This window comes from Contarinia nasturtii, unplaced genomic scaffold (genome assembly GCF_009176525.2).
Source record: "Contarinia nasturtii isolate CC-2019 unplaced genomic scaffold, AAFC_CNas_1.1 Cnas_scaffold_1699, whole genome shotgun sequence".
In the NCBI taxonomy this organism is placed as follows: Eukaryota; Metazoa; Arthropoda; class Insecta; order Diptera; family Cecidomyiidae; genus Contarinia; species Contarinia nasturtii.
This window is the reverse complement of record NW_022199032.1, coordinates 2,216,320-2,241,491: the sequence shown is the minus strand read 5'-3', so window position 1 is coordinate 2,241,491 and position 25,172 is coordinate 2,216,320. Positions and strand designations below refer to the sequence as shown.

At 34.4% G+C, this 25,172-nt stretch overlaps 2 protein-coding genes across 3 annotated transcripts in view; one reads left to right on the top strand and one right to left on the bottom strand.

Annotated features, from left to right (window-relative positions):
• LOC116346806 (limbic system-associated membrane protein) overlaps window positions 1–25,172 on the top strand; it is a 323,959-nt gene that overhangs the window by 73,900 nt on the left and 224,887 nt on the right. The window lies entirely within an intron of this gene.
• On the bottom strand, window positions 14,667–16,703 carry LOC116346807 (senecionine N-oxygenase-like). Its single transcript, XM_031777029.1, has 6 exons — window positions 16,578–16,703; window positions 16,104–16,379; window positions 15,664–16,025; window positions 15,357–15,599; window positions 15,139–15,296; window positions 14,667–15,045 (listed from the first exon to the last, which is right to left on the bottom strand). The coding sequence occupies exons 2-6, from the start codon at window positions 16,361–16,363 to the stop codon at window positions 14,731–14,733; spliced, it is 1,338 nt and encodes a 445-aa protein (XP_031632889.1). The 5' UTR covers window positions 16,364–16,379; window positions 16,578–16,703; the 3' UTR covers window positions 14,667–14,730.

The window sequence follows — 25,172 nt, the reverse complement described above, 5'->3', positions numbered from 1 at the left end:
TGAACTTCCGGCAAACCGAACGAATACGGTTTTTGTTTTTATTGAATATCCTTGTAACTGAATGTGAATTCAAATTTGAGTTGAATGCAAGGTGCAAATTGCCTGCTTATGGATGAAAATGAGAATGTTTGGTAGGGTTTTTGTGATTTTCACAATATTTCTATATATAAATATATGCATAGTAGTTGACGCGCGCACACAGGAATTATAAACATTTATATGAGATATATATATATGGGTGAGATGGCATATATGGTCGCTTACCATTTTTGAGGTTATATGATGAACACTATAAACATTGTCAAAGTAATTTCATATTTTATAATAGATTGTGCCGTTGTAATTTAAGTTCACCATTTTATTCTGCGTCACAAAATTCAACTCCATCGCTCGTATGTCGTTTATATTTTACGTGTCTCACATAATTATTTATGTATGCACTGCAATATTCGGTTTAATACAGCACATCGAAACATATAGAGAAAATGAAAATGAGAAAGAGACGCCGAGAAAGAGAAATCTTCGGGGCTGAATTTCCTTGGAAGTGAGCAAGGAAAGAGCCGAACCATTTGCATCAAACCGAGTTGTTTTGTTTAAGCAAGTCGAGCTGGTGCGTTCTTTCCGTTTGGTTTCTTGTATCATAATATGTTTATCATTTGATGTATGTATGTTATGTGTGTTTAATGTTCGGTTCATATTTAACTCACTCATATACACAACATCCCGGTATTATGGGGATTTGTTGTCGCCTTTTTCAGTATAATGGACAAAAGTTTTCAAGAAACATTTTAACTGCAACATTTATTCAAAGTGCGCGTGGTTTTTGAAGGTTGAATAGCATAAACACGCACTCATATTCGTTACCATATGAATTGAGAGTGCTTAATGTTGGTTCTTCTTGTTGTTGTTTTCTCTCTCTCTCTCTCTCTTACGCGCACGTGTATGTATGTGTTTACGAACTCTTTCTCTTTTAATCTGTATCTCTCAGCCCAACGATACATGTATTAGTGTAATAAGTTTGGCTCATTTTTGTTCGGCATAGTTTTTATTGCCGTTATTGTGTGGTAATTCGATGCGGTTGTTTTGTTTTTTTTTTGTATTTCGCATACCTTTGACCTGCGTACGTTCCTTACACGGTTCCTCTCGACAAATCTTTCGTTGCTGGGCACGTGATGATCCATAAGTGCATCGGCGGCTTTGTTGCTACTAACACACATTTACACATAAAATGCCGAAAAATTTAATAAAACACATTTTGAAATTTGCGATCCGTCTGCGTAATGCTATTTGTTCAGATCTGCAGTTATCGTTGTTGATGGTAATGCCGCAAATGCCACAAATGCCAGCCATCGTTGTTATATCAGATCCCCTAGTTTCCCATTGCACCATCATTTGTTCTCCGTGTAATTTTTCCCTTTCTCTTTCATTCGCGCTCGCAATTTTATTCTTTCTTTCTGTCTTCTTTATATCACTCTCTCTCTCTCGTGTTGCCCTCACCATACTTCTCGTATCGCACATAGATTCCAGTCTCAAGAGTATTGGTGCGCTTAATCTACTACATAACTACCCCCGCCACACTCAATGTAATTTACCGTTAATTCAGCCAAAAGCCAAATTATAGACAATGCAAGAAGAAGAAAAAAATCGGTCGGTGTACCGTCTAAGTATGTGTGTGGTTGTGTATGCGTTGTGCCTCGGTGCAAATAAATATTGTTCACAGCGCAGCCACACAACAAGCGGCTAAAATATGAAAATTAATGTTTATTTTGCCAAATAATATTATGTGAAGATCGACTACAGACGGGCGCTGATAGAAGGGCAAGACATCACAAGGCCACTTTTTATGCAATGTTCCTTTCTTATTTATAAGTATTAATATTGTACTGCGGTATGGGCAATAGTGTCACTACGCTGCGAAAATGTCTAGCATATAACCAGAATAACGTCGCAACAATGAATAAATTTTTTTTCGCTTCAAGTTCTCCCTTTTGCTCTTGCTACCTCATTCTTGTTAGCAGCGAACATTAAATTTGAAATTTTAAAGAAATGAGGTTAGCTAAACTTCCAACCGAGAAAGATTCACCGTTTGTTCATACAATTGACTTTTAGATGATGAAAATGAACGAAATGAAAAAAAAAATCTTTCGAAAAGTGTTACCAATTTTTTTTCATATACACAACAACATTGATAACAAAAAAGAAAAACCAAAAACTTGCTGTTGATTGAATCACAAGCGTGAATTATAAAAGTATCTTTCGTGAAATGAAATTCAAACCAAATTACGAACCAGTAGAAAAAGCGGAAAATTGACGCGGTGAAAACATGAACTTTGATCTAAAATCTAATTAAAATGGATTCGCAGTTAAATTGCAAAATGAAAACGGTAAAATATATATATATATAGCAATGTGTACGAAAAATAAGCATGTACGATCGTAATTTAAGCGAGCGAGAGAGAAATAGAGAAAATGTAATTCACCATTTTCACATGAAAGCGACAGAACAAGAGAAAGAGAAAGCGTGTGAAAAAAAATGATAAGTCATAACTTTAAATTTACACAGGTACAAATAATTGCAAATGAACAATGTGTACTGCAGAATGCCAGTGTTCCACAGTCGTGTAAAATGAAGCAGAAAAACGCACAATAATAAACACATTCGAGCACACACACAATTATATATATATATATATATACGGTGCGGGCCACAACAACAGCCATTTCCACATTTTGTTAGCGCTTATATTAAGGAGTCCATGGTGTTTTTGCACACGTTTTTTTTCTCGGAGAGTGTTTTTGCACACGCTTTCATTCGCGTGTGAAGTGTGCAAGATCTTTTACATTTTAGTGTGTGATGTATTGTCGCTGCTCTTTATTGTGTTCCTACGTCTATTTATGCACCAACACTTTACACGAGAAAACGGGCACAAAACACTCAACACAAACACACATACACTTAGCCATACAAACCGGCAAGCACCATTGCAAAAACGGTAAAAAGAAAATGGAGATAGGGAGTCAAAAAACGGCAAACAAGAAAACGCAATGAGAAATAAATACTAAAGAGCACTTTCGATGCAATGCGATGCGCAAATGTGTTGGATCATATAGTGCTGATTTTATTTTTATGGTTACGAAATATACGGGTGTTAATAATAAAAATTTCAAGAAGAATTCGCATGAGACAAGGTCTGAAGCTTTTGCATTCAACCATTTGAATGTGCGCCTATATTTTGCCACGCTCAATTCGGCTAGGTGATAAAAAAAAAACGAAAGCAACGTGTGGCGCAAAAATAAGTATAAAAAAATACGGTATATGAAACTCTACAGCACACACACATTTACACAAAACGAACTCATTCGATTTTACCCGGTAAAAATCGTTTTTATCTCATTTTGGCCGAAATAGATTGTACACATTGTGTATTCTATTTGCAATGTTCGGAGTGGAATCTTTGTCTCATGAGTTTGAAAAGTGGAATGGAAAATGTGAACACGATTGCGGTGCTTGAAATTAGATTTTTTTTTACCCGCGTAATTTCAATCCGATGTGTTTCTCTCAGTGTGTGTGTTTTTTTTTTCATTCCTTACTTTCTGTCCAACAACTTATGCATACAAACTTTTCAAGGTAAAAATTTTCTGATTGCACGTACATCGTACACATTATTATGATACCGCAATTTTTGTTCACCAAATTTGCTTTCATAATTACAAATTTACTCAACGACTTATGCAAGACGTTCGCAAACGGAACGTGCCAAATAATTTCGAATGAAACTTTTATCTCAATCTTTTTTAATTATTTTTTTTTATTCATCTTGAATATTGCATTCGAATGTGGTGGCTATTATTTTTTTTGGTCTTCTTGCAATTCGCAGAAACTAGGTGGCTTTAATTTTATTTTGAACAATTACCTTCATTGCGTTCGCATTCATTCTTGTTGTAGCACTCTTGATTCAACATTTGTCCAGTCGTTACCAAGAGTCAAGAATAAATAGAATTTATTACTATTTGTCATGTTCCACTTTTTCAAATGAGAGAAAGAGAGAGCGAATGAGTGAGGAATATTCTCCCATTTTTGGTAGCCATGTTGACATGGTGAAATGATGTTAATTTCAACATTAAACTATTCGCAGCAGAATCAGCATCATCAGCAGCATTCAATTCAATTATTTTGCTGCTGGACAATTTGCGAGATTTGATGAATTAAAAAATAATTTCACACAAACGTAGCGCTATCAAAGATGATCAAAGCAATGAAAATGTGTGAGACTATTTACCTTGAAATGCATTGCACACACACACATCATTCGAATAAATAATAAATACCTCAAACTAATCTGCTTTAATTCAAATGTTCAATTTGCATAACGTTACCGGTTTCGACAAATGTACAAAAAAAAGTGATGATAATCTAACATCAACTACGAACTGTTTACAATGACTTCAGTGTCATCAATAATAATAGACATAGAATATAGCACACAGCAACAAGATATGCATGTAATTGAGTTTTCCGACAAAAGTTTACCGAGTCATAAATAGAATTGTCGAATACCATATCGCATTATGAATATTTAAATAAAAGAGGTCACTTTGGGTTTTACATCCTTTCAAATACGGTCTCTTTCCGAATATATAGTATATATTTAAATTAAATGGATGTCGTTCTCTCTGTACACTTTGAATACATAGGAAGTTGGCTAAAAAGAGAGGCAAACCAAGAATCGATTTCAGATGGAAAGCACGTTGAATTCAATGTGTCACGACTGATTGTTGATTCATTATTTTGTAATATTGAAATCAACTTTGTGAAATGTGATTGGCCAAAAAGGTTTATTAATTAATTTTATGAAACTCATAACTCTTAATAACTTCAGCAGTGTCACATACTGTTACGAACAAAGAGTGGCAAATAATAACGTCAAGTTATTTAACAAGTGGCAAATAATATTCAATTTATGTAAACTTAACGAGCAATTGAATAACACACACACGCGCGCGCGGGCGCACACACACACACACAAATACACAGCAAAGCCGATGAATTAATTTAAATACTTGTGCGGCTGTTGTATATTTTAAGGACTTGGTATAAGTTTTGATTGATGAAATTTGGCCAAATTCAGAATTGAATCTGACAGTTTGGTGTGTATCACCAAATTCAGTGTAAAGAGTTGACGAAACGGAAGAGTAAATCTGTTGATATGAAAATTACGCTGAGCTTGGGGTGCCACTAAAACTTGGTTTCAAACACTGAAAGCTTCACCATATCAAGTTCTATTTAATAATCCAATGTGAATTACGATACAACTAGACCATCTATGGCTTTTTTTCTCTTTTTTATTTTTGATTTTTTTTATGTAACACCATTTGCGATGATCTGGTTGATTCTATTGCTGGAACGAACTTATAATTCAATAATAGAATGTTGTCAGGAGACAGAGAGAATGTGAATCTGATAAGAATGAAACTGATGGCATTGATTTTATTTTGAAAAAGAAAAAATTTAATAATAATGTTACGCATGCAAATTTTAGTCCATTATAAGTGACAAAATCACGCTCACCCATTCTGTGACCTAATTTGAATGTTTTATTTCGATTCGGGGTGGTGCTGAATTATCGTTGATGCCATCCTCTCAATTCCATCCAATTCAAGCACAAAAGGTTCAATTTTCAAAAACCAACAATTAAAGTCATTTAATTTACCAAGTAAAAAGTTTCTAACCAAATTTATTTATCCTGGAAATGTTTTTATGTTATATATATAGAGAAACGCATTTACACGTAGTACGCGGCATTTTATGAAACAAAACCAAACTCTATTCAAAATTATGCACAACATTCGGTAGAGATAGGTGTTTCTCTATTCGGTTTCTTTTTCCATTTGCCATAACAGCCACAGAAGCAGCATCAGGACGAAAGTAAACACCAACATTTATTTATAAATAAAGTCGGTACTTGGATTTTCGTCCGTGACAGGATGTATGACCAAGATGGCATTTACTATAACGTATATATGCGATGTATACGATTAATACGCACAAAAACACAAATAATGGGATAGGTTCTAGGAAAAGCAACCTAGAAAACAATCAAAATTCAGAACACAATATTAATTTGGTAGAGGAAAACCATCATTGGTACATGTATATCTTGGCATGTATGTATGTGTATGTTTGTAGGTTGTTTGGTTGAGAAAATGGCATGAACAGAGCTATGCAGTACACAGTTTAGCATGACAGTACCACACATATAATCATATTTTTAATACCTAATACGCTTTACGCTACGATTCAATTAAACACGAAGAAAATTAATTTATCCGCCAGGTTCTGTCAGCATTTCTTGTTTTACTTTTAAATTGTCGTTGGGTGTATGTGTGTTTGTATGTGTATGTGCACTGTGCATGTTGTTTGTTGCGCAATGATTTTATTGAGGTACAATTCCGGGCCTTTCTACCAGTATTTGTGCAGCACAATCACAATAGGATTATATTTGGCCGGAATTTCACATCACCTATTTCTATCATACACTTCCTTCCATATTCTCTTCGTTATTCGTACGTAACTCTTTCTCACAGTGCAACGAATTCGGCCCCCATTTGCTGTTGTTGTTGCTGCTGGTGCGGCTGCTTCGACTGATGCTGGAATGCATTCATCGTGTCGTCGCATTCGAACAACTAAACGTAAATATTTGAATGATATGAAACTTCATTTTGAACCTCGACACTTCAAAATGCTCCATCATGATTTCCCTACTACCAGCATTTCAATTGAACATGCAAAAGCGTTTCTCCTGCTGCCTATATCGTTGGAACTTTGCCTCGCAAAGTGTGAACGTCCATGAATTCAAGTAAGAAAGAGTATAGAATAAGATAAAAAAAAAACAGAAGAAATGGGAGATAGATAGACAGAGAGAGAGAGAAAGATAGCGAATAAAAGCAGATGTAAAATACTTCGAAGAGTTTGAATTCGAATTATTTGTTTATCATTTTGTCAGCGTGGACCCGCAAAACTTAGTACCGACATCCAATATATATTCCATATCACACATTCAACAGCATACATATTCTATTATTAAGCGATATTAAATGTGCATGCAAACAGATCTAAGCGGTCATAATTCGTGGACGAATGCATCGCCATGAATATATCACTAAATGTAATTTGCCTGGTCTCCTCTCTCCTTCACCATCCATCGCATACCCATATCAAGCCTCTTTTTAACATCACATCATACACCATTGGATACTCGACGGGAAATTCGGTTATAAAATATACGTTTTAACTATAAAATTCAACAGTCGTATGAAAGTTCTGGATCTATTTCTAGTTTTCCCGCTATTCGGTTTTCTGGCCGTATTTTAACTGTGAATAAGTTTGGTTGCGGTGCGAAAGTTATGTATACGTATTTACTAATGTATAAAGTCATCAGCAAATAATGGGGTCGATCTCATTTATGTTCAAGAAAATAACCCGTACGTACGTAAAAGCCATATACAAGTAACGTGCAACAGAAAGGAGAAAAAAATGTACACGAACACTGCAAAAAAACACCCACCTATATACACACACACATGGTAGAAAACTTTACTCCGAATGATTGCACTAATTTCATACTGAAGTGAGAGATACACTTATCTGGAATGTGGTCGTTTGGCTATCTCATACGGGATGTGTGGTCAACGCCGTTTTTCTTTTTACATCTTTTATGTTGATGAACCATTTAAAATGTATGTGCGCACATTATATGCAAGTAGTGTGTCGTCATCGTCACTCTACCAATCAACTTTATTTGGAATAAAATGTGGTCGAAACCGTTTATCTGTAAAAAATTTCGTTGAAATAGGAGAAGCAGCTATTACTTTCACTGCCAACGACGATGAATTTAATTTTCTCGTCGATAAAATAAACGATAGTTTTATGACCGGGTTTTTGCATCAGAAAGGGGTGTTTGGCAATTGTTGAACGAAATGTCGCTATGCACAAAGCATAATAAATCGATGATTTTGGGAATGAAGCGTGTTCATGCACATAAGACATAACTTTTGGCTGAAAACCATTCAATTTGCATATAATGAAGCAAAAGGGCGTTAAACACTTTATTTTGATGATATTTCAATTGATCGATTAGAAAATCAATTTGATGAAATTACACATTCACAAATATTTGCCAATTGTCAACTAACCATTTATATCTGTTTTGCATTTTTATTTGTGGCTGATGGTCTTTTTGCATATGCAAAGCGTATCATTGACATAAAAAGACCAAAGTGTGTCCACTTGTCTGTGATGGGTTGCAGGATTTATAAAAATCCTATAAATTTGGTAAACCAAGTAAAATGAAATATAATTGTTGATGCGAGCTACCATTAGTCACCTTCAAAATGTTTGATAAATAAGAAAGAAAAAACCAAGAGACAAACCCATCCAATAGATGGTGAAAAGCGAAGAAAAACAATCACAAGATTTGTGCGGTTTAATTTTGTGGCGCCTGTGAATTTTTGCATTGCAATGACTTCTTATTTTTCACTAGTTTGATTAATGTTTGCTGAACGAGTTAAATGGAAGACGAAGCTGTGCCAATAAGTTTTTTTGGGGCTGACGTTGTCTTTCGTTTAGTGTCGAGAACTTATTTACCAATTTTTTTCTTTATTCGATTGGATGATACGACAAAAACTGACTTGGTCACAACATTCGCAATCATCTATTTTGGCCTATGCTCCGAACGCGATTGAATGCATTGCAGCCTCTTTGGTTTGTTTTTATCGAATGTTTTGGTGATGTTTGCGCATTATTTGGCCAATAATTACTTTTCTCTCTCTATCGAAAGTGGAGGAGATCTGATATGATATTGTGGATAACAAAAACCAGCGTCTCTTCTAGATTTCGACTCGCCATTTTAGTTTCAATTAAGCGTTTTGAATAATGAAGACTCTGATATGTTTGCAGGCATAAAATGAAGGAAAAACAATATGTAAAACAATTAAAAGGAATTGTATTGCATTTTTCAACTGTCGAGAACATTCTGAATGAAATATAAAGGTGCTGAAAGTCGAAACCAAATGTTGATTGGCCGAAGAAGGAGGCGAGTCTGAAATGTTTGCATTATATATCCGAAATGTTAGTTCGCATTACAAATGTTCATAATGGTCAACATAATACTTGAATGTGTTCTTCATAAAATATTTAGTTTGAACTGTATTGCCGGCAATTTGATGTCGAGATATGACAAAAAATTGCTTTTCGAAATAGTTTTGAAAAGAAGTGTAGAATGTGCCGCCATGTTTCCAATTCAAAAAAAAAAAAAAAAATTCAAATGTGAATGCAAATATGGGATGCAATTATTTCTAGCGATTATTCATTTATTTATTTATGTGTCTGTGTGTTCCGTATCATTATTCTTTTTATACTCTTGCTCTCGCACATCCACGCACACGTATACTCATTTTCGGTTTTTGATGCAATTGTATGTGTAAACACAAAAACAAGTTTCGAGCAACTATTATGTGGCTTCGGAGAACATAACAACAATTACAACGGAAAATAAAAGGAAAACTTCGAAAAACAAACCCACACCCAGAAGAATGAGAGAAAAACACAAAATGCGAACGGAAAAAAGGACCAGATAAACCGTCGTCACAGACATAAGAAACTTTCTATTTGAAATTATTGCAGTTTTCGGTTAAAACTATTATTGTTATTTCGGAAAAGGGTTTTTCAACTAAAAAAGAAGATGCATCCAAATGCAATGAACGAGGCACATATCTTTACCGAAGCCCGGTGCTATTATGGCGGATTGGAATGTGAGCATAACAAAAATACAAAATATATAGTAAAAAAACTCCGTCTATTTATCCGGAAAACTTGTGTAGTTGCACACAGGATCAGCTGCTTCGGTTATTTGCTCATAACATTTACAAAATACTCATCCATCGAACTCAAATTCCACCGAACGAGAGAGAATCGGAAAGAGAGAGTAAAGGCGCGCGAAAAATGAGAAGAACATCACCGAACCAAACGCAATGAAACGAATATATAGGACAAAAAATGGTGGAGTATATTCATACATAGAGGAATAGTGATAGAGAGAGAGAGAGAGAGACAAAGAGAAATAAAATAATTGTTCCAAACAAAATTCTCTAATTTAATCATTTGTGGCTTGTGGGATTTTGTAGTTTTTAGTTTGAGAGAGCATTGGTAATAAATTAATTAACAAAAGTTTTGTTCAAACCTATTATACATTTCAAGGGACCAAAATGCGATACGTTTATCTTGTGGATCGGCTCTTGGCAAAGCACGTTGATGCTTCAATCACAATCCAAGCATTCGTATCGAACTTCAATCTGTTCGTGCTGCCGTCGGTGTATTGGTTTGTTGTAATCTTAGTCGTCGATGTTCAATTTTCAATGGAAACTGCCATTTTTTTCAAAATAAACTTGCCATTGCATTGTACTGATGCTCTCTCGGCTGCCCACAATACACTTACAAATTTGATCTGTATTTGATCAAATTCACTTCTCTTACATTCCTTTTCTCTCTCTCTCTCTTTCTCTCTTCCTCTCGTCCTCAATATTCCCAAATGAATTCATACACATTAGCGCTAATAACGATGAATTCACCGCCTTATTATCCGCCGCTCATTTTTACATTTGCAAAATTTAATTCGGGCAAATTGGAATGGCAAGAAGTTCAATTACTGAATCGAATTGCACGAATAAGCGAAATTGATGTGATTTAAAAGTTTATATGCACTTTCTCTTTCTATCTTCATCTTCAAATTTGGATGTACACAACTTCAACGGCACAAATTCAAAAGAAAAGTACATTTATTCGATCAAAATTGTGTTGAAAAACGAACTTTCACAAAATGAATCGAACAGCTTCTATTCAATTAAAAAAAAACTGGTTCAATGTTCGAATTTCTCTCCCTCTCTCTCCATCTTTCTGCAAACGGTAGAGTTCAATTAATGCAAAATGGTGGTCGTATATGTAAAATGTAGATTCAGTTTCTCTCATAAACGCGACGAACAATCATCGTACTCACACATCGTACACGCACATAACAAACATCTATTAAATGTTATGTGTTAATTCAGGGTACGTGCTCTCAAGTGCTGCCAAGTGATTTACGATTGATTGGAGGAGTTTTATATTGGCTACTGGCCACCATTAAGATTTTTCAACATGTGTACAAATTAATCTGTCAATGAGCTAAGTGTTTAATTGTTTCCCATTCAATATAACATTGTATATATATAGATATTGCAATGTGAATGAAAATTGGTTCGGTCAAAATAAGCGGAAAACGCTTTTGATAACCCGAAAATTTGTTTGGTCCACACCAAACCCGAGTATTAATTCGTTTCGTGGATGCAAAATGTTACACATTGACCGTAATATTAATTAAAGCAAATGACTTAATAAATTTGCGTGGATTGGACACCATAATGGATTTTGGAATATCATGCTGAATCATGTAAAAACTTTCCAATAAACCCGAATTGATTTTGGAATAAAAAGAAGAGAACATGCAGAGAACAAGGAGAGCGAGAAGGTGAGAGAAAGAAAAAGAGTGAAAAATTCGATGAAGAAAGTGTCTACAAAACAACAATTAATTTTAATATGCATTTTGGGGTATTGCGAGAATATAGTGATGTAATACCGCATATGCCATATAGGAACAGAATATTACCCTTCGAGCGATCTGAATGTAATAAAGTAATTGTATTGCACAATAGGTACTATTAGAAACATGTTACCGATGCAAAAACATAAACGATTTTCATAAAATTTATATCGCTTTTCACTCGAATCCGGTCAACCATGTACGCACAGGCCACACAGACACACACTCATTTTGTGTATTGACCAACGTGCGCGAGAGCCCGAATTCGAGTGTAGGAGAATGGAAAAATTATTTACGATTATTTCATGCGATATAATTAACTGAAATGGTAGATTTTCTATTCGTTGTTGTACGAGTTCAACGCAATACGTATGTGTGATGCAATGTCATATAAATTTTATGGTCAAAAATTCATAGCAGACCAGAGAAAAGATGAAATAATTCCAGCATAACCAACAATACCATGATAACAACAAACAAACGGAAAATGCAAAAATGCTTAAAGTATTTTACAATAACTCAGAAATATTCCATTTCATATCTGTGAAACATTTCGGAAGTGAATTTGTTTCGGTTGTTCACAAAGAAAGAAGACGAACGACGAAGAATAGAGAGAGAGACTCAATAGTTTTCGTTTCGTAAGGCAAACTTTTCCTTGGAAATTCGATTGGAAACAGTTTCAAAACTCTACCTAGTTTTAATGAAGTGCATGGTTCTATACAATTGGGTTTGCTTAAAACTTGAAGCAAAAACATTTTCAATGAATTTTTCATTTGAAATATTTTGGACATGATTAGATAGGTTGAAATGTTTGACTCACCACTGTACATAGTCCCGTTTCTCTTCAAAATGTATTGTTCACTGAATGAAGGATGAATAATAACATGCAATAGATCGTATTGTTTTGATAGTGAAAATGTGATCAGTGTTCAATGGAGTGTAACGGATTATTTGCTTTAAACAAGAGAAAAAAAATAACCAACAAAATTACTATTTTGCTTTGACCAATTTGATTTTACGGTATTTTTTTCTCCCTCCATCTCTGTATTTTAACTATGCGCGCCCAACACTCACGAAATAACAAATGGTGTTGATGCGAATTGAGCCAGTCATTTTTAGATCGGATAACTCTCATCCAATGTGATGCCATTGTGTAGGCTTATACAGTATCTACATCAGTCCCAGATTGTAGATTTCGAGTAAAATTTTATTTGTTTCGATGGTCGATTGAAATTTGCGTTTGCATTTTGCGCTTGGGTCGTCATTTTCTGAATAGATTTTAGCTCGTTTCAATTGAGCTTCACATCGCATCGGTTCGCATTCGCCGATATGGTCTTTAATAAATACTATGCATTGATATAGCTGCAAGAATGATGGAAACAAAAAAAAGTGAGCACTCCTTTTATTGCTCATATATGTATTTGCCGGGTATGCACTTCCAATTTTTGGGAAACATTGAAAATCCGGATAAATGATTCTCATATGAATAGCAAGCGAGTTAATGATGTATGACCCTTAACATCCCACAAGTCTCAGACTGACCATTATTTTAATCTCTTTCCAACAATACTGTACGAAGCCAAAACGAATATTACCACTTGATGTTGGCTGCTCATACGCTCACCCTACTCTTCGGTGTGTATATGTGTGTTTTTTTTTCATTCATTTCGGCTTATTGTTCATTGTTGCATAGGTAGTACAGCAGTTTGCTATCACAATTTGACCATGCATATATGCTAACATTAAACAGTATATCTATTGAAATCGCTCAGAGACGCGACAAATGTCAAATTTGTTATTCCGCCTCTTGGAAAACGTTGGCAACCATTTATACCACCAAACAACAAAAAAAAAACGAAGAACAAACGCAATGGATGCAACGATACAGTAAAAGGAAACAAAAACAATTCAAAAACCGAAGGCAACCAACAACAACAACACAAACAAAACAGCAAAGCACCACATCGAAATGAAAATAAATTTCAGCGATAAAGTCAAGCTATGTTTTGCAAATGATTCGAGATTCATGAATTTTTCACAAGATAAATGAATTGCAGCGCTCCAGCAAGAGATGTTTTTTTAAAAAATAGGGTCCGAGCCTATGGTGATGAGATGCCAAATGATATTCAAATCGAAATCGTATGCATGTCAAGTAAACAAAACTTCGCAATGAGTTGAATGAGTGATGCAATCATCGTTTGAAAAACAATTGTTGATCGAAAATTTTCTTACGCAAATTATTGATGAATTCTTGTCATATTTTATCACATTTTGCACGTATGTTGTATATTGAACAATTATCATAAATATAATTAAGTCTATTTAATAGACATATGTATCGGCAAGTCATAATATTAATAATTAAATTCATTAAAAAATGAAAAATTTATAAAAATTCAGAGTTTTTACTTTTCCGCACACATAGTGTAAGGTGAAAAGTATTGTAATCGGTCAAAATTTTGAAAACTTCAGAAACATGTTTTCTACCTATTATTAAGGTCAGAGAACACGAATTTGGCGTTTTTAAACATTGTTTTTGTTAATCTGTACGTTGTACGTCGTACGCAAAATTTGTTAGCAAGATTGCGTTCACCGTAGAAACTTAATTCAAAATCTGACTTTATAGGATGATTGGGAGTCGCGGAGAATAGACACGAGAAAACCGAATCCGACGTTAATTTTGAGATACAATTGAGTTTAAACAGAGTTTCTTTGAAAAAATCACAAAAAAATTGAATTTTTGTATGGGAGCCATGTCTGTATGCTACCTTAATGACGTGAAACTTTGCACAGACTATTTTTTATACAAAAAACAAAAAAATAACATTCTGAAAGTTTGAAGAGATTTCAATCAAAATTAGGGGTACCTCCCATACAAAATTTCCAATTTTTTGTGACTTTAGTTATGGAAAATGTTTCAAAAATAATTTTTATGGCAAAATTAACGTCATACATATTTTTTATAGTGTTTTGTTAGAAAATAGAATACTTTCAAATGTCGTACAAATTGGTTCATCATGAAAGTGTGAAAAATCTTGTGCGGAACAGTTCGTCTTACTTCCGTAAGACTCTTTATTTTTTATTTACATTATTTACGTCATTTTTCTTTTACTTTATCAAAACTATCGCCATCAATTATGTATTTGTAATTGCGGAATCCGATCGGATCAGTATGAAAACTTTGAATTGCGTCTGCATAAACGCCACCGTAATATGATGGAATTGTCTCAATTTTTGCAACCATCGCAATATAATCATAGTAAATTTTGGTATACGTTCCCAAGAAATGACTTTTACTTTTGGGTATATTATTCGCCCTTAGATGTCCAATAAATTCATTAAAATTAAAATTCATTTCGTCTTTTGTGGGCATCTTTAACTCTCCAGAGATGAATTTTAATGCAAAACGTGCCTATTTTACAGGAAAAAAAGTTTCCGGTTGAAATTAAGTATCAAATTTCAAAAAATATTTAAAAAGACATGTAGAATAATGTATAATAATCACCTCCATACTAAAACTGTAAAAACTCGCCAAGTATGGTATACCAATTAATGCCATCGTAGGATAGTTGACATTTAAAATTTGATTGAAAAGTGGATATACTAAATTGTCATCGGTTTTGATACCAGCATTTTTCAAAAATGGGAATTTATATCGATAACCTGTGAAATTATTCTAATTAAACATTTCATTCATTTGGGAAAAGCAACTAATTATAACACCTGTTGCAAAGATAACTGCGTTGAATGTTTGTGACGTTCCATCTTCAAAGTCGGCTCCATTTGACGTCAATCGTCTCACAACTGGTTTGAATGTACTATTTTTGCCGTATAATTTTTGACGTACATCATCCGATAGCAAGATATCTGTGTTTGTGCTGAGCATCACACGTTTGGCAGTCTTTGAGATTAATTGAGCAATATCTACACCACTTGGTCCACCGCCAATAATAAGAACTTCCTTTCCTGTTTTTAATCAAAACCACAGTAAGTTAATGCGCAAAGAATGCCGTTATTCATCACAACATACCGCGGAAATCGGCAGCTTTACGATAATCATGGCTGTGTATTTTTTTGAGTTTAAAATCGTTTATGCCATCAATATCTGGAGTATATGGATATGAATACAAATTTGTACAAACAAGAACCGCATCAAATACTTTCGATACAAGTGTTTTGGTTGGATACGCCTTGGCATATACACGCCAACTGCCGTTTTCAAGTGGTATCACATTTTCAACCAAATGATTCAATTTTATGAGACCCGACAATTTGAACTCTCTTGCATATGAATCCAAATAATTCCAAACTTCTTTTGCAGTTGGATATGATTTTGTTCCGGGAGGATAGTGAAAATCTGGATACTCCATGATTTGATAGGGTACATTTGTTCTATGTAAAAAAAAAAAACAAGAATAGCTTGTTTTTCATTCAATGAAACTAAATATGATTGAAAATAATTGAACACACCTTAATCCTTGATAGTTGGGACTGTGAACGGGAACTCCAAAAGAATTGTTGCCAGTTTTCTCTGTATAATACCATACACCACCAAGTTTTTCGCTTTTTTCATAAATCGTTACATTGTATCCATAGTCAAGGGCATGTTTTGCACTAGCAAGACCGGCAGCACCAGCTCCAATCACGGCGACATTTTGAATCGCATGTGTTTGGAATAATCCAAGTATTAAAGCAAAAATAAACAATTTTATCGTTGGCACTACCGTCATTTTGATATGACCCACACTATGCGATTCAAATTAAAATTAAATGAAAATGATTAGAAACCAATGTATAAGAAAAATGTATTATAAGCGTATTATTACGTTCGAAAAGTTCTTAAATTTTAAGAAACCTAATAGCAACTTAACAATTTAAAAACAGACTCTTGTTTTGAAGACAAAAACAAATTCGGCTACATTAAAAGCAACAAAATTTACTTACAAAATTGAATTGAGAACAATACTTGCTGTAAAAATAGTTATTGAGATGAAGCAATTCCACTAACTAATTTAATAGGCGAACTTGAATGGTATTTATACGCATCGTAGTCAGAGTAAAGAAAAATGTTTAAATACTATACTATTTAAATTTAACAAATGTTCTGTTTAAAAAAATTATTTCACGTCGAATTTCTTGTCAGACCACATTTTATATCCAACCCTCGTTTTGATCGGTTTGTTTCTAAATGACAACAATCGCAATCGTACAATGACGCAATTAATTCGATTGACTTGGAAATTCGAGAGAAATAACTGACAAAATGATAGGAAAACAATATGGTTCTTTTTTGTCGTGATGCGGTAATCGTATGTGCAAGTCATTCCCATTCATTGTTATGTTAATGAACTGCATCCATAATAAATGCATTTTTCGTAAATGTACAAAATCGGTTTTTGATTAATGATTGGTGTGCACTGCGTATGTGTGGACTATAGAGGCGCGGAATAAATTGGATAAATCCAACTAAATCTCTCATATTCCGAACGTAAATGCAAGAACTAAGTCTTCAAAAGTCGATAAACTGTGATATGTGCATTCTTGGCTCCGGTTCGCATTCTCTGTTTTATCACTGGCTCAACGGTTCCCGTTTAGATTCTATCTCTCTCTCTCTCTCTCTATGTGTGAATGTGATCTCTTTTTTGCGCACAATCTCCGGATATTGTGAATTTGTAGAAAACATTTCCTACACAAATGATGTTCCATTCCAAATCAAATCCTCACTAAGTAGAATTTATGTCAGGTTTTTGTTTGGTGCCGGCAGTTGTCTCTTGACATTGGATTGGCGAACCCTCTATAATATTAATAAATTACGCTCATACACACGTACAAACATCATTTCTCTGACCAGATTTCTTCTCTGTTTTTTTTTTGTTCTTTCTCTCTTGTGTCTTGTGACCCGCTTGTGTTCGCACCATATTCATTTTATAGATTTTTTTCACGTTTGCAATTTGTTATACGAAATAGCTCAATCTTTTTTTCTTTTCGCAAAAATATCGGTTGCTATCGTTTCGAAAATGACGCGCGGCCAAATGACGCGACATTCGATGTTGAAATGCGCTAATGGAAAAATCATGCAACTAAATCGACTATATCTTCTCAATATGTTCGGATAGTTAGCAGCTACGGCTGTTGTCGAAGTGACCGAATAATTCAAGTGTATGGAATTAAAACCAGAAATTGGTTTACTTAATGCACCCAAATACACATGCTTACAATACACTATCATTTGCCAATGACCATTCAAATGTGAATTCATTCGAATTTTATGGTGAAATGAGTCATCCAGAGTGGCTATACTTATTTCAATCAAGAGTATAAAATATCATACAAAAGAAAGAAATTCGCACATCAAAATGTAAGTAAGAACATTGAATTTTCAAAATCGACACCGATATGTTGAAAGATGGCAATGTGCCGGCATTGCTTTCTCTTGTGTTTTTCTTTTGGATTTAACTACTTGTTGACATCAATATTGTTGATATGCTTTATCGTCTCGAATGATGAGCTCAAAATGTGGCGGCAAAGACAATGAAACGACCGAATGAATGAGACTTAGACGTAGAAATGTGTTTTAACTCATTGTAAATAAAGACAAAGGAAAATGGGAATGTATGTTATGCGATAGGAGCAAGAGCCACACACTCGCAACAATGCCAACTATTTCGTAATTATGAGACGGTTTGTTGTGAAGATGACATCGACGATGAACTACTATCGTAAATGGCATTCGTAATGTGATGATTGTGGTAGCAATGATGACGACATGAAATTGAGAACACACATATATATATATAGAGAATTGTTGATGACAATATGCCTGGAATCAAATCAAATCGAACAATGTCTAAAACAAAAATCGAATCGATAGAAATGTAAGAAGAAGAAGAAAAAAAAGACAACAAAGAAAAGGAGATTGTCGGCAGAATGGCAAGTTGTAGTTGAATAGTGTTTTTACGTGGACACGTATATAGTTTTGGTAGTTAGAAAGCATTTGGCATCATACATGATACAGAGATTATGTGTGTTCGTATTCTATTTGTGTATTGAATGTAAACGATTGGCCATAGGCGACGGTATCGTTTTTCCGTTTATATCCTTGTTATTATTCCATGAATAGCAGATGAAAGGCACTTCATCAAATTGACATAGTGTGTATGAGACAAAGATTATTTCTCTGTCTCTGTCATTGTCTCTTTTTTCTCCCTTTTGCATATACACTTTCCATCCACCAAGAAAGTACACATACACACGAAATTCAAATAAACAAAGCGCCACACTGTTAATATCTCTCTCACTCTTTCGATGTGATGACTATAATCGCACATACATAAAAGGTAAATTAAGGACATATGTTGAGAAGTGAATGATGTATACACAATCGTTGAGTTGGTTTTTGTTCCGATTGGAATACGCTCAAAAAAAACCAACAATAAAATAAAATTAGGAAGTAATGTCATCTATACGTTGCCCATGGTTGGGCTGCACATTTATTATCTAATTTAATATAATTCGAAGGGGACTTATGGCATACATATCCACATAAAAACCAATGACTGGATAAGGACAAAGCAAACAGCAACAACAAAAAAACTATCACAATCGATGAAAGAGAGAACGAAAGAAATTGATCTATTGATACGGTATGGATAGATGAGGAATTGAAGTGAAAAAAATAGGTAGCAAGGTATAGGTAATGTGACACACATAAATGGCGACTGCATAATCTAATCCTAATCTAGGATTTGATCAACAGCAAACAAAACCGAATGAGAAAAAAAAATTGAAATGAAAAAAAGGACGAATTGAGCGAAAAAAACCGGAGGAATACAAAATTAACTGTTCGATAAAATATACAAAAGAAATGTCACAGAACTAATTTTGAGTTTTATTGTGGGCAAACCGACAGAGACACGACGTGAGTGAGAGATAGAGAGAGAAAGGAAAATGTGCCGGGATGTGATTCATTTTCATGGCATTGTATTTGATCAACATATGCGAGATTTTTTTTTTTTGCTATGCATAGTTGTGATTTAAAACCACTTCAATTGTATGGATCAGTTGGTTACGTCTTCGGATTTCAAGTTAGTTGAATTGATTGCGGTTGTTCCTGTTGTTGGTGGTGCAATTGCCGTTGTCATCATCGTCGTTTGTTATGTTTATTACTATTTTTGTTATGACTATCTCTCATCAATATGTGGTAATAATAAAGTCCGCCCAGTCTCTCTCTTCGTTCTTTTACTTCATCTATTTTTTTTGCATTCACAACTCTCTTTTACCCTGTTATTCGATGCCGCCGTATTATTTAGCTTTCTATATTTATATATTGGCTTTTCGGTTTCACCAATTTGTATTTATTATGCCATTGCTGAACGTAGTTGCCGTATCAATGAGAGAGACCTTTTTATTCTTTTTACTTGAACATTTTGGGTATTCTTACGCACCGTGGGCTGAATATAATACACACACTCACTCTCTCTCACGCGGACAATGTACGAACGAAATATAATCGAATACACACACGTTTATTTATTGTTTATTTTATTCACATTTATTGCAAACAATAATAATAATAAGAGTGTAGCAACAGCGCGCATACACTCATTGACATATTCCAATAATAAACACTCTCCGTTTGAAATGAAATCGAGAACCATCGTCCAAATTCAAATGTGAATTACCATGGGGTGCCTAATTTTTACCAGCTTGCTTATGTAATGGCCACAGTGCAGTGGCCAAATCAAATAAAATGCATTGAATTATATATATGAGTTTTTGTGTGTGTACGATGGGATGATGATAAAAAAAGCAGAAAACCACAATATAAAAAAGTATAAAAAAAACAACTTTTGACGGTGGCACGATGTGTGCAACTGAACTGTCGAGGAATACACACACGCTCACCGCAAAAGAGTTTAGCGAACGCCATTCCATTTTCAAATTTCATATCTTAATGCATCACGAAGTCACGAAGTGTTTCAAATTGATTAAACTTTTCTTATTTAATATGCACACACCGAACATCCGTGTACATGCTAAATGTGTTCGACCGTTGAAAAAAAAAATTGCGAAAAAAAACGAGCACAACGCGCTTCATAGCAAACCAATGTGCACGCGTGCTGTTGCTTCAATCTCTTACTCATTGATTTTTATAAATGTTAGAAAATGCACATACAGATTCAATTTATTTGGTTTGGTGGCTGGGTGGCAAAGACGATAAAGAATATACAGAGAGAGAGAGAAAAAAAACCTTTGGTATAATGCAAAAGCGTAGACAAGAAAAATTGAGAATGAACGAACGATCGGTAGCAAGATTGTTTAAATGAATTCGTATCGTGGTAGTTCTCATTTTATTTATTTTCAATTTCGCCCCCATGAACACCAGCAGTTTTGAAATTCTGTTTGAGTCATTTGAATTAAATGAAATGAGAAGAAATTGCACATATCCATTTATTCCCAGTGGATCCAGCGGATAACCAATTCAAAAAAATGAAAAACGAATCATATGATTCCTTCTTTCTTTTTTTTTTTTGCTTTGCGGCAAACACATCAACCAAAACCGTCGTCACACCAACAATCTCTTCCAAGTTTATATATACGTTGAATGTATATATACTGTGCATATTTTTACCACTTCTTTGACTAAGTGTTTTATAAATAATTGATTAAATGAAACATTTACTTTTTGCCGGCAGCATTTTCAATCTATATGTACACATGAAGCCGGTACAAATTTTAAAAGTTTATGTGATTTGCTGCATTAGTGATTCCCTAAGAGAAATACCGCGGAAGTCGAATATTTGAACGAATTATTGGCAATTTCGACAAAATTTATAGCAAATCCGCGGTGGGGCTGATGATGTCTTGAAAATCCACAAACAAACACACGCAAAAAAATGCTCATTCAATTCCAAATGCAAACGTCAAATGCCAGCAGCAATCTCATGGAACAACCTATATTTTAGCGACATTCATTGGGTTACCGGTTGGCAAAATGGGCAAAAAAAGAGACAGATATTGGAGATAGAATAAATGCCGAAAATCCAACACCTTTATTCCATTCCTCCGACAGTCCTCCGACAGTCGCAATATTTTGACGTCGCAACGAAGATTCTCTGCAAATAAACGATGTTCGGGGTTCGATGTGTGTGTGCGTGTATGTGACAAATGCATACGCGGCTGATGATATTTGATGAAAATTGTCTTGTCCTTTTTTTCCATCACTCGAGGCTTACGCAGACGTAATCGGGGTATATAAGGGAAGTTTCAACGCGTTGATGTTTTTTTAAATCGCTTTTTATTGTCATCCGAATGAAAATATTGCTTTTCGTCGATCATACTAACACTCCAAGGCAACGAAGCACTCCCCCTGAATACATGAAACTGATTTAATATTTTATACATCAATTTTCGCAAATAACCAAAATGTGTAACAACACACGACACGACTCATTCATTGACTGCACACAAAATCATTGTGATCAAAGTGCACAATGGAAACGAATTCGATACATGGATAGAGACAGAGTGTGTGTGTGTGTGTGTGTGCAATAGAGGAAATGATAAAAAGAGCTCAGATGCTCAATGTATCTGCTGTGATTGTGATTTCTACCACACTACCAGATTATGTCTGCTCGATGTCATTACTTCATTCTCTTCCAATATACGAAAATTGCATTTTAACAATCGCACATTGTAATCGACCAGCAAACGTCGTTCCGAATCCTTCGAAATATGTTGTTCATTCTTTCTCTCTTTATGTCGATTTTTTTCTTCTTCTCTTGAAACGTTTCCGTCAATATGTTCGACTTCTATTCATATTCAATGTGTAATGTTCGATTTTTTTTCCTGCCAATCGTTCGATTTTTTTTTCTCTATCCATTTCTTTTTATGCGTAGATATTTTTTTTCTTCTTCTTGTACATTTATGTGAATAAAAGGGAATATTTTATTTTGTCAATCATATCATATACAAATGGTATTGATGTTATCTGTATAATTGCTTCAGTTTTCTCATAGTGAAATAGAAAACCATTCGAAAACTATTCGAACTGATGTTTGAGTCGAATTGATGGCATTTTTTTTTTCTAACTCTCTATTTTTTCTTTGTGAAGTTTATTTTGCCATTGGTTCTATGTAGCAAATAACCGTTTTCACAATGTCCATTTCTTCTTCGATACATTATGTACGTATCAATCAGCAAAATGGCATCAAATCTATTGAATATGATTCATCTTGGATTTTTGCATTTCTCGTGTTGACTCGCTTTTTTTGCTATTTCGCTCTCCTATTCCATATTTCGTTGGTTCAACAATGTATTTTGGTTCATTTCCTGAATTTCTGCTTATATGGATTTGTGTGCTGTACAGTTTATTACTAATCGATAAATATCTTTGGATTCGTGCACATCACATTTGATATATACAGTGAGATCGATGAAATTGAAGAGAAAACGTAGAAGAAAAATACAAGTAGACTAAAAAAAAACACAAACATGAACGAAAGCAAATGCGAAGTGAGACGAAAATTATGAATTTGTTCCCCTTGATATTTTGGTTGGTACGAAATCTCATTTTATATGGATGTACTACTTTATCGTTTCTGTCTTTTGATTAGAATATAAGATGAGATATTCAAATTTTGTTTGGCATGCAAAATTTACTGAAGTGATATTTATATATCGCATTTTATGATTCGTTCATTCACTCGACGGCTTTTGCCGTAGTGCCTTTCTCTCTTTTGAACAGTTTGTACAAATTTACGCTTATAGCAAATGGCAAAACAATTCAAAAAACGATGGCATTTTTTTATAAAACCGAAACGAATGTTTGAAGTTTTCATCACAGTTTGAATCATTAGATGCTGTCTTTTTCTGTATTTATGGTTTAGTTGATGGTTGGTATTTACTTAGGGTTGTTTGTAATATACGACAAAAAATTTGAAAAAAAAAAACGGTTGGTATTTAACTCAGCAACAGGACTGAATTCTTTTTTTTATGCTATTTACGTTCAATTTTTTTTGTCATAGTTCGGAATTCAAATGGCATAGAAAGGAAAAAATATGAGCTCAAAGAGTCATAACGTAATGTGAAAATATAACGAAAAAAAGCAAGGAAAAAAATAAATGAATGTAAAAAAATAGTGCGTCCCTGCTTAGGGCTATTTAACATAAATGTAACATATTTTCCAGTAATATTGCATGCAAGCATGCAGTTCTTAATGAGTGAGCGCGTGATACGATAGCATTTAAGTATGTTGAGGTAATTAATAAGCGGTAACAAAAGAAAAGAGCGAAATAGTTGTGTATTTTAGTGACGTTCATAATGTGAACTATTTTCCGCTTTGAAGGAGACGTCGACAGCTCTTTTATTTTCCACATTCAGCTCAAAATATTATTTCATCGAAACAAAAACAAAAATATATATAAAGAAAACACCCCCACCACCGGTGCCAACAACAGCAGCAGCAGAAGTAGTTTAGAAAAAATAAACAAACGAAAAAAAAGGGAGAGAAACTATGGCACTGAATGTAAACATTTCGTCAGAAGTCTATTAAAAATTTAGTTGAGTTTATTGTCTTTATGTCAACGGCGAGAGACTGATGACTAAATACGCTAAACGCAAATATATATTTATGATTTTTTTTGTTTTTCCTGACAAGTCTGAGGAGCAGAAATGTGTCGGTGCAAAATGAGGGAAAGAGAATAAGCAAGTTAAAAAAGGAACTATTAAAACGCTTGACCGGTGACTTCGTTTGTCGCATTGCCCTCTTGCCACATTCCAAACGCATTTTATCAGAGAAATTATGTGGAGAGTGCGCTAGCGTTTTTCTTATCGTTCATAAAATTTGACAGCTAAAAGTATCAAAGTAGAGCCGCCTAGACACTCTTTCATTCGCACCAAAAGAGTTTTATTGTCTCCTCCCATTTGCACGTACACCGTACAAATGCTTCGCCGACGACGAAGTTGTCGCCGTTTTGTGTGTGTGTGTGTGTGCCATGAGTTTATTTTCACGAATTCACATTTCGAAAGAGCATTTACTTCTCGCCATATAAATGCCTGATGTCGCCTTTGCACCACAACTCGACCATTTTAAGGACTACAATTATGAAATAAAAGTGGAATTATAATAATGAGAAATTATTTGTATTCACATATAAATAATTATGTGCGGTCGACGACGTTTGTTCGTTGAGCATGCACAAGCAATTTATTATAAGATATGAATGGGTATTTTCAAAGCAGTATGACTGAATGCGCTGTATTTGTTTGTATGGCCTGCCTCTCATGTGTTGAGAGTATATTTGCGATGACCAATTATTCAATCTCATTATATTTGACGACATTTGAACCGAAATCCATAAATATTCATTTTAACGCATGTACACACACACACACACTCAACCGAACCTCTGAAATGCCCATCATTACACACGGACTCGAATGCCCGTTACGTGATCGACGTCGTTTTGGTGGCATGACTCGTTTTTATTCTCAGTCGCCAGTCGTTTTTGCGTTTTTTTTTTTCTTCTTTAACATTTC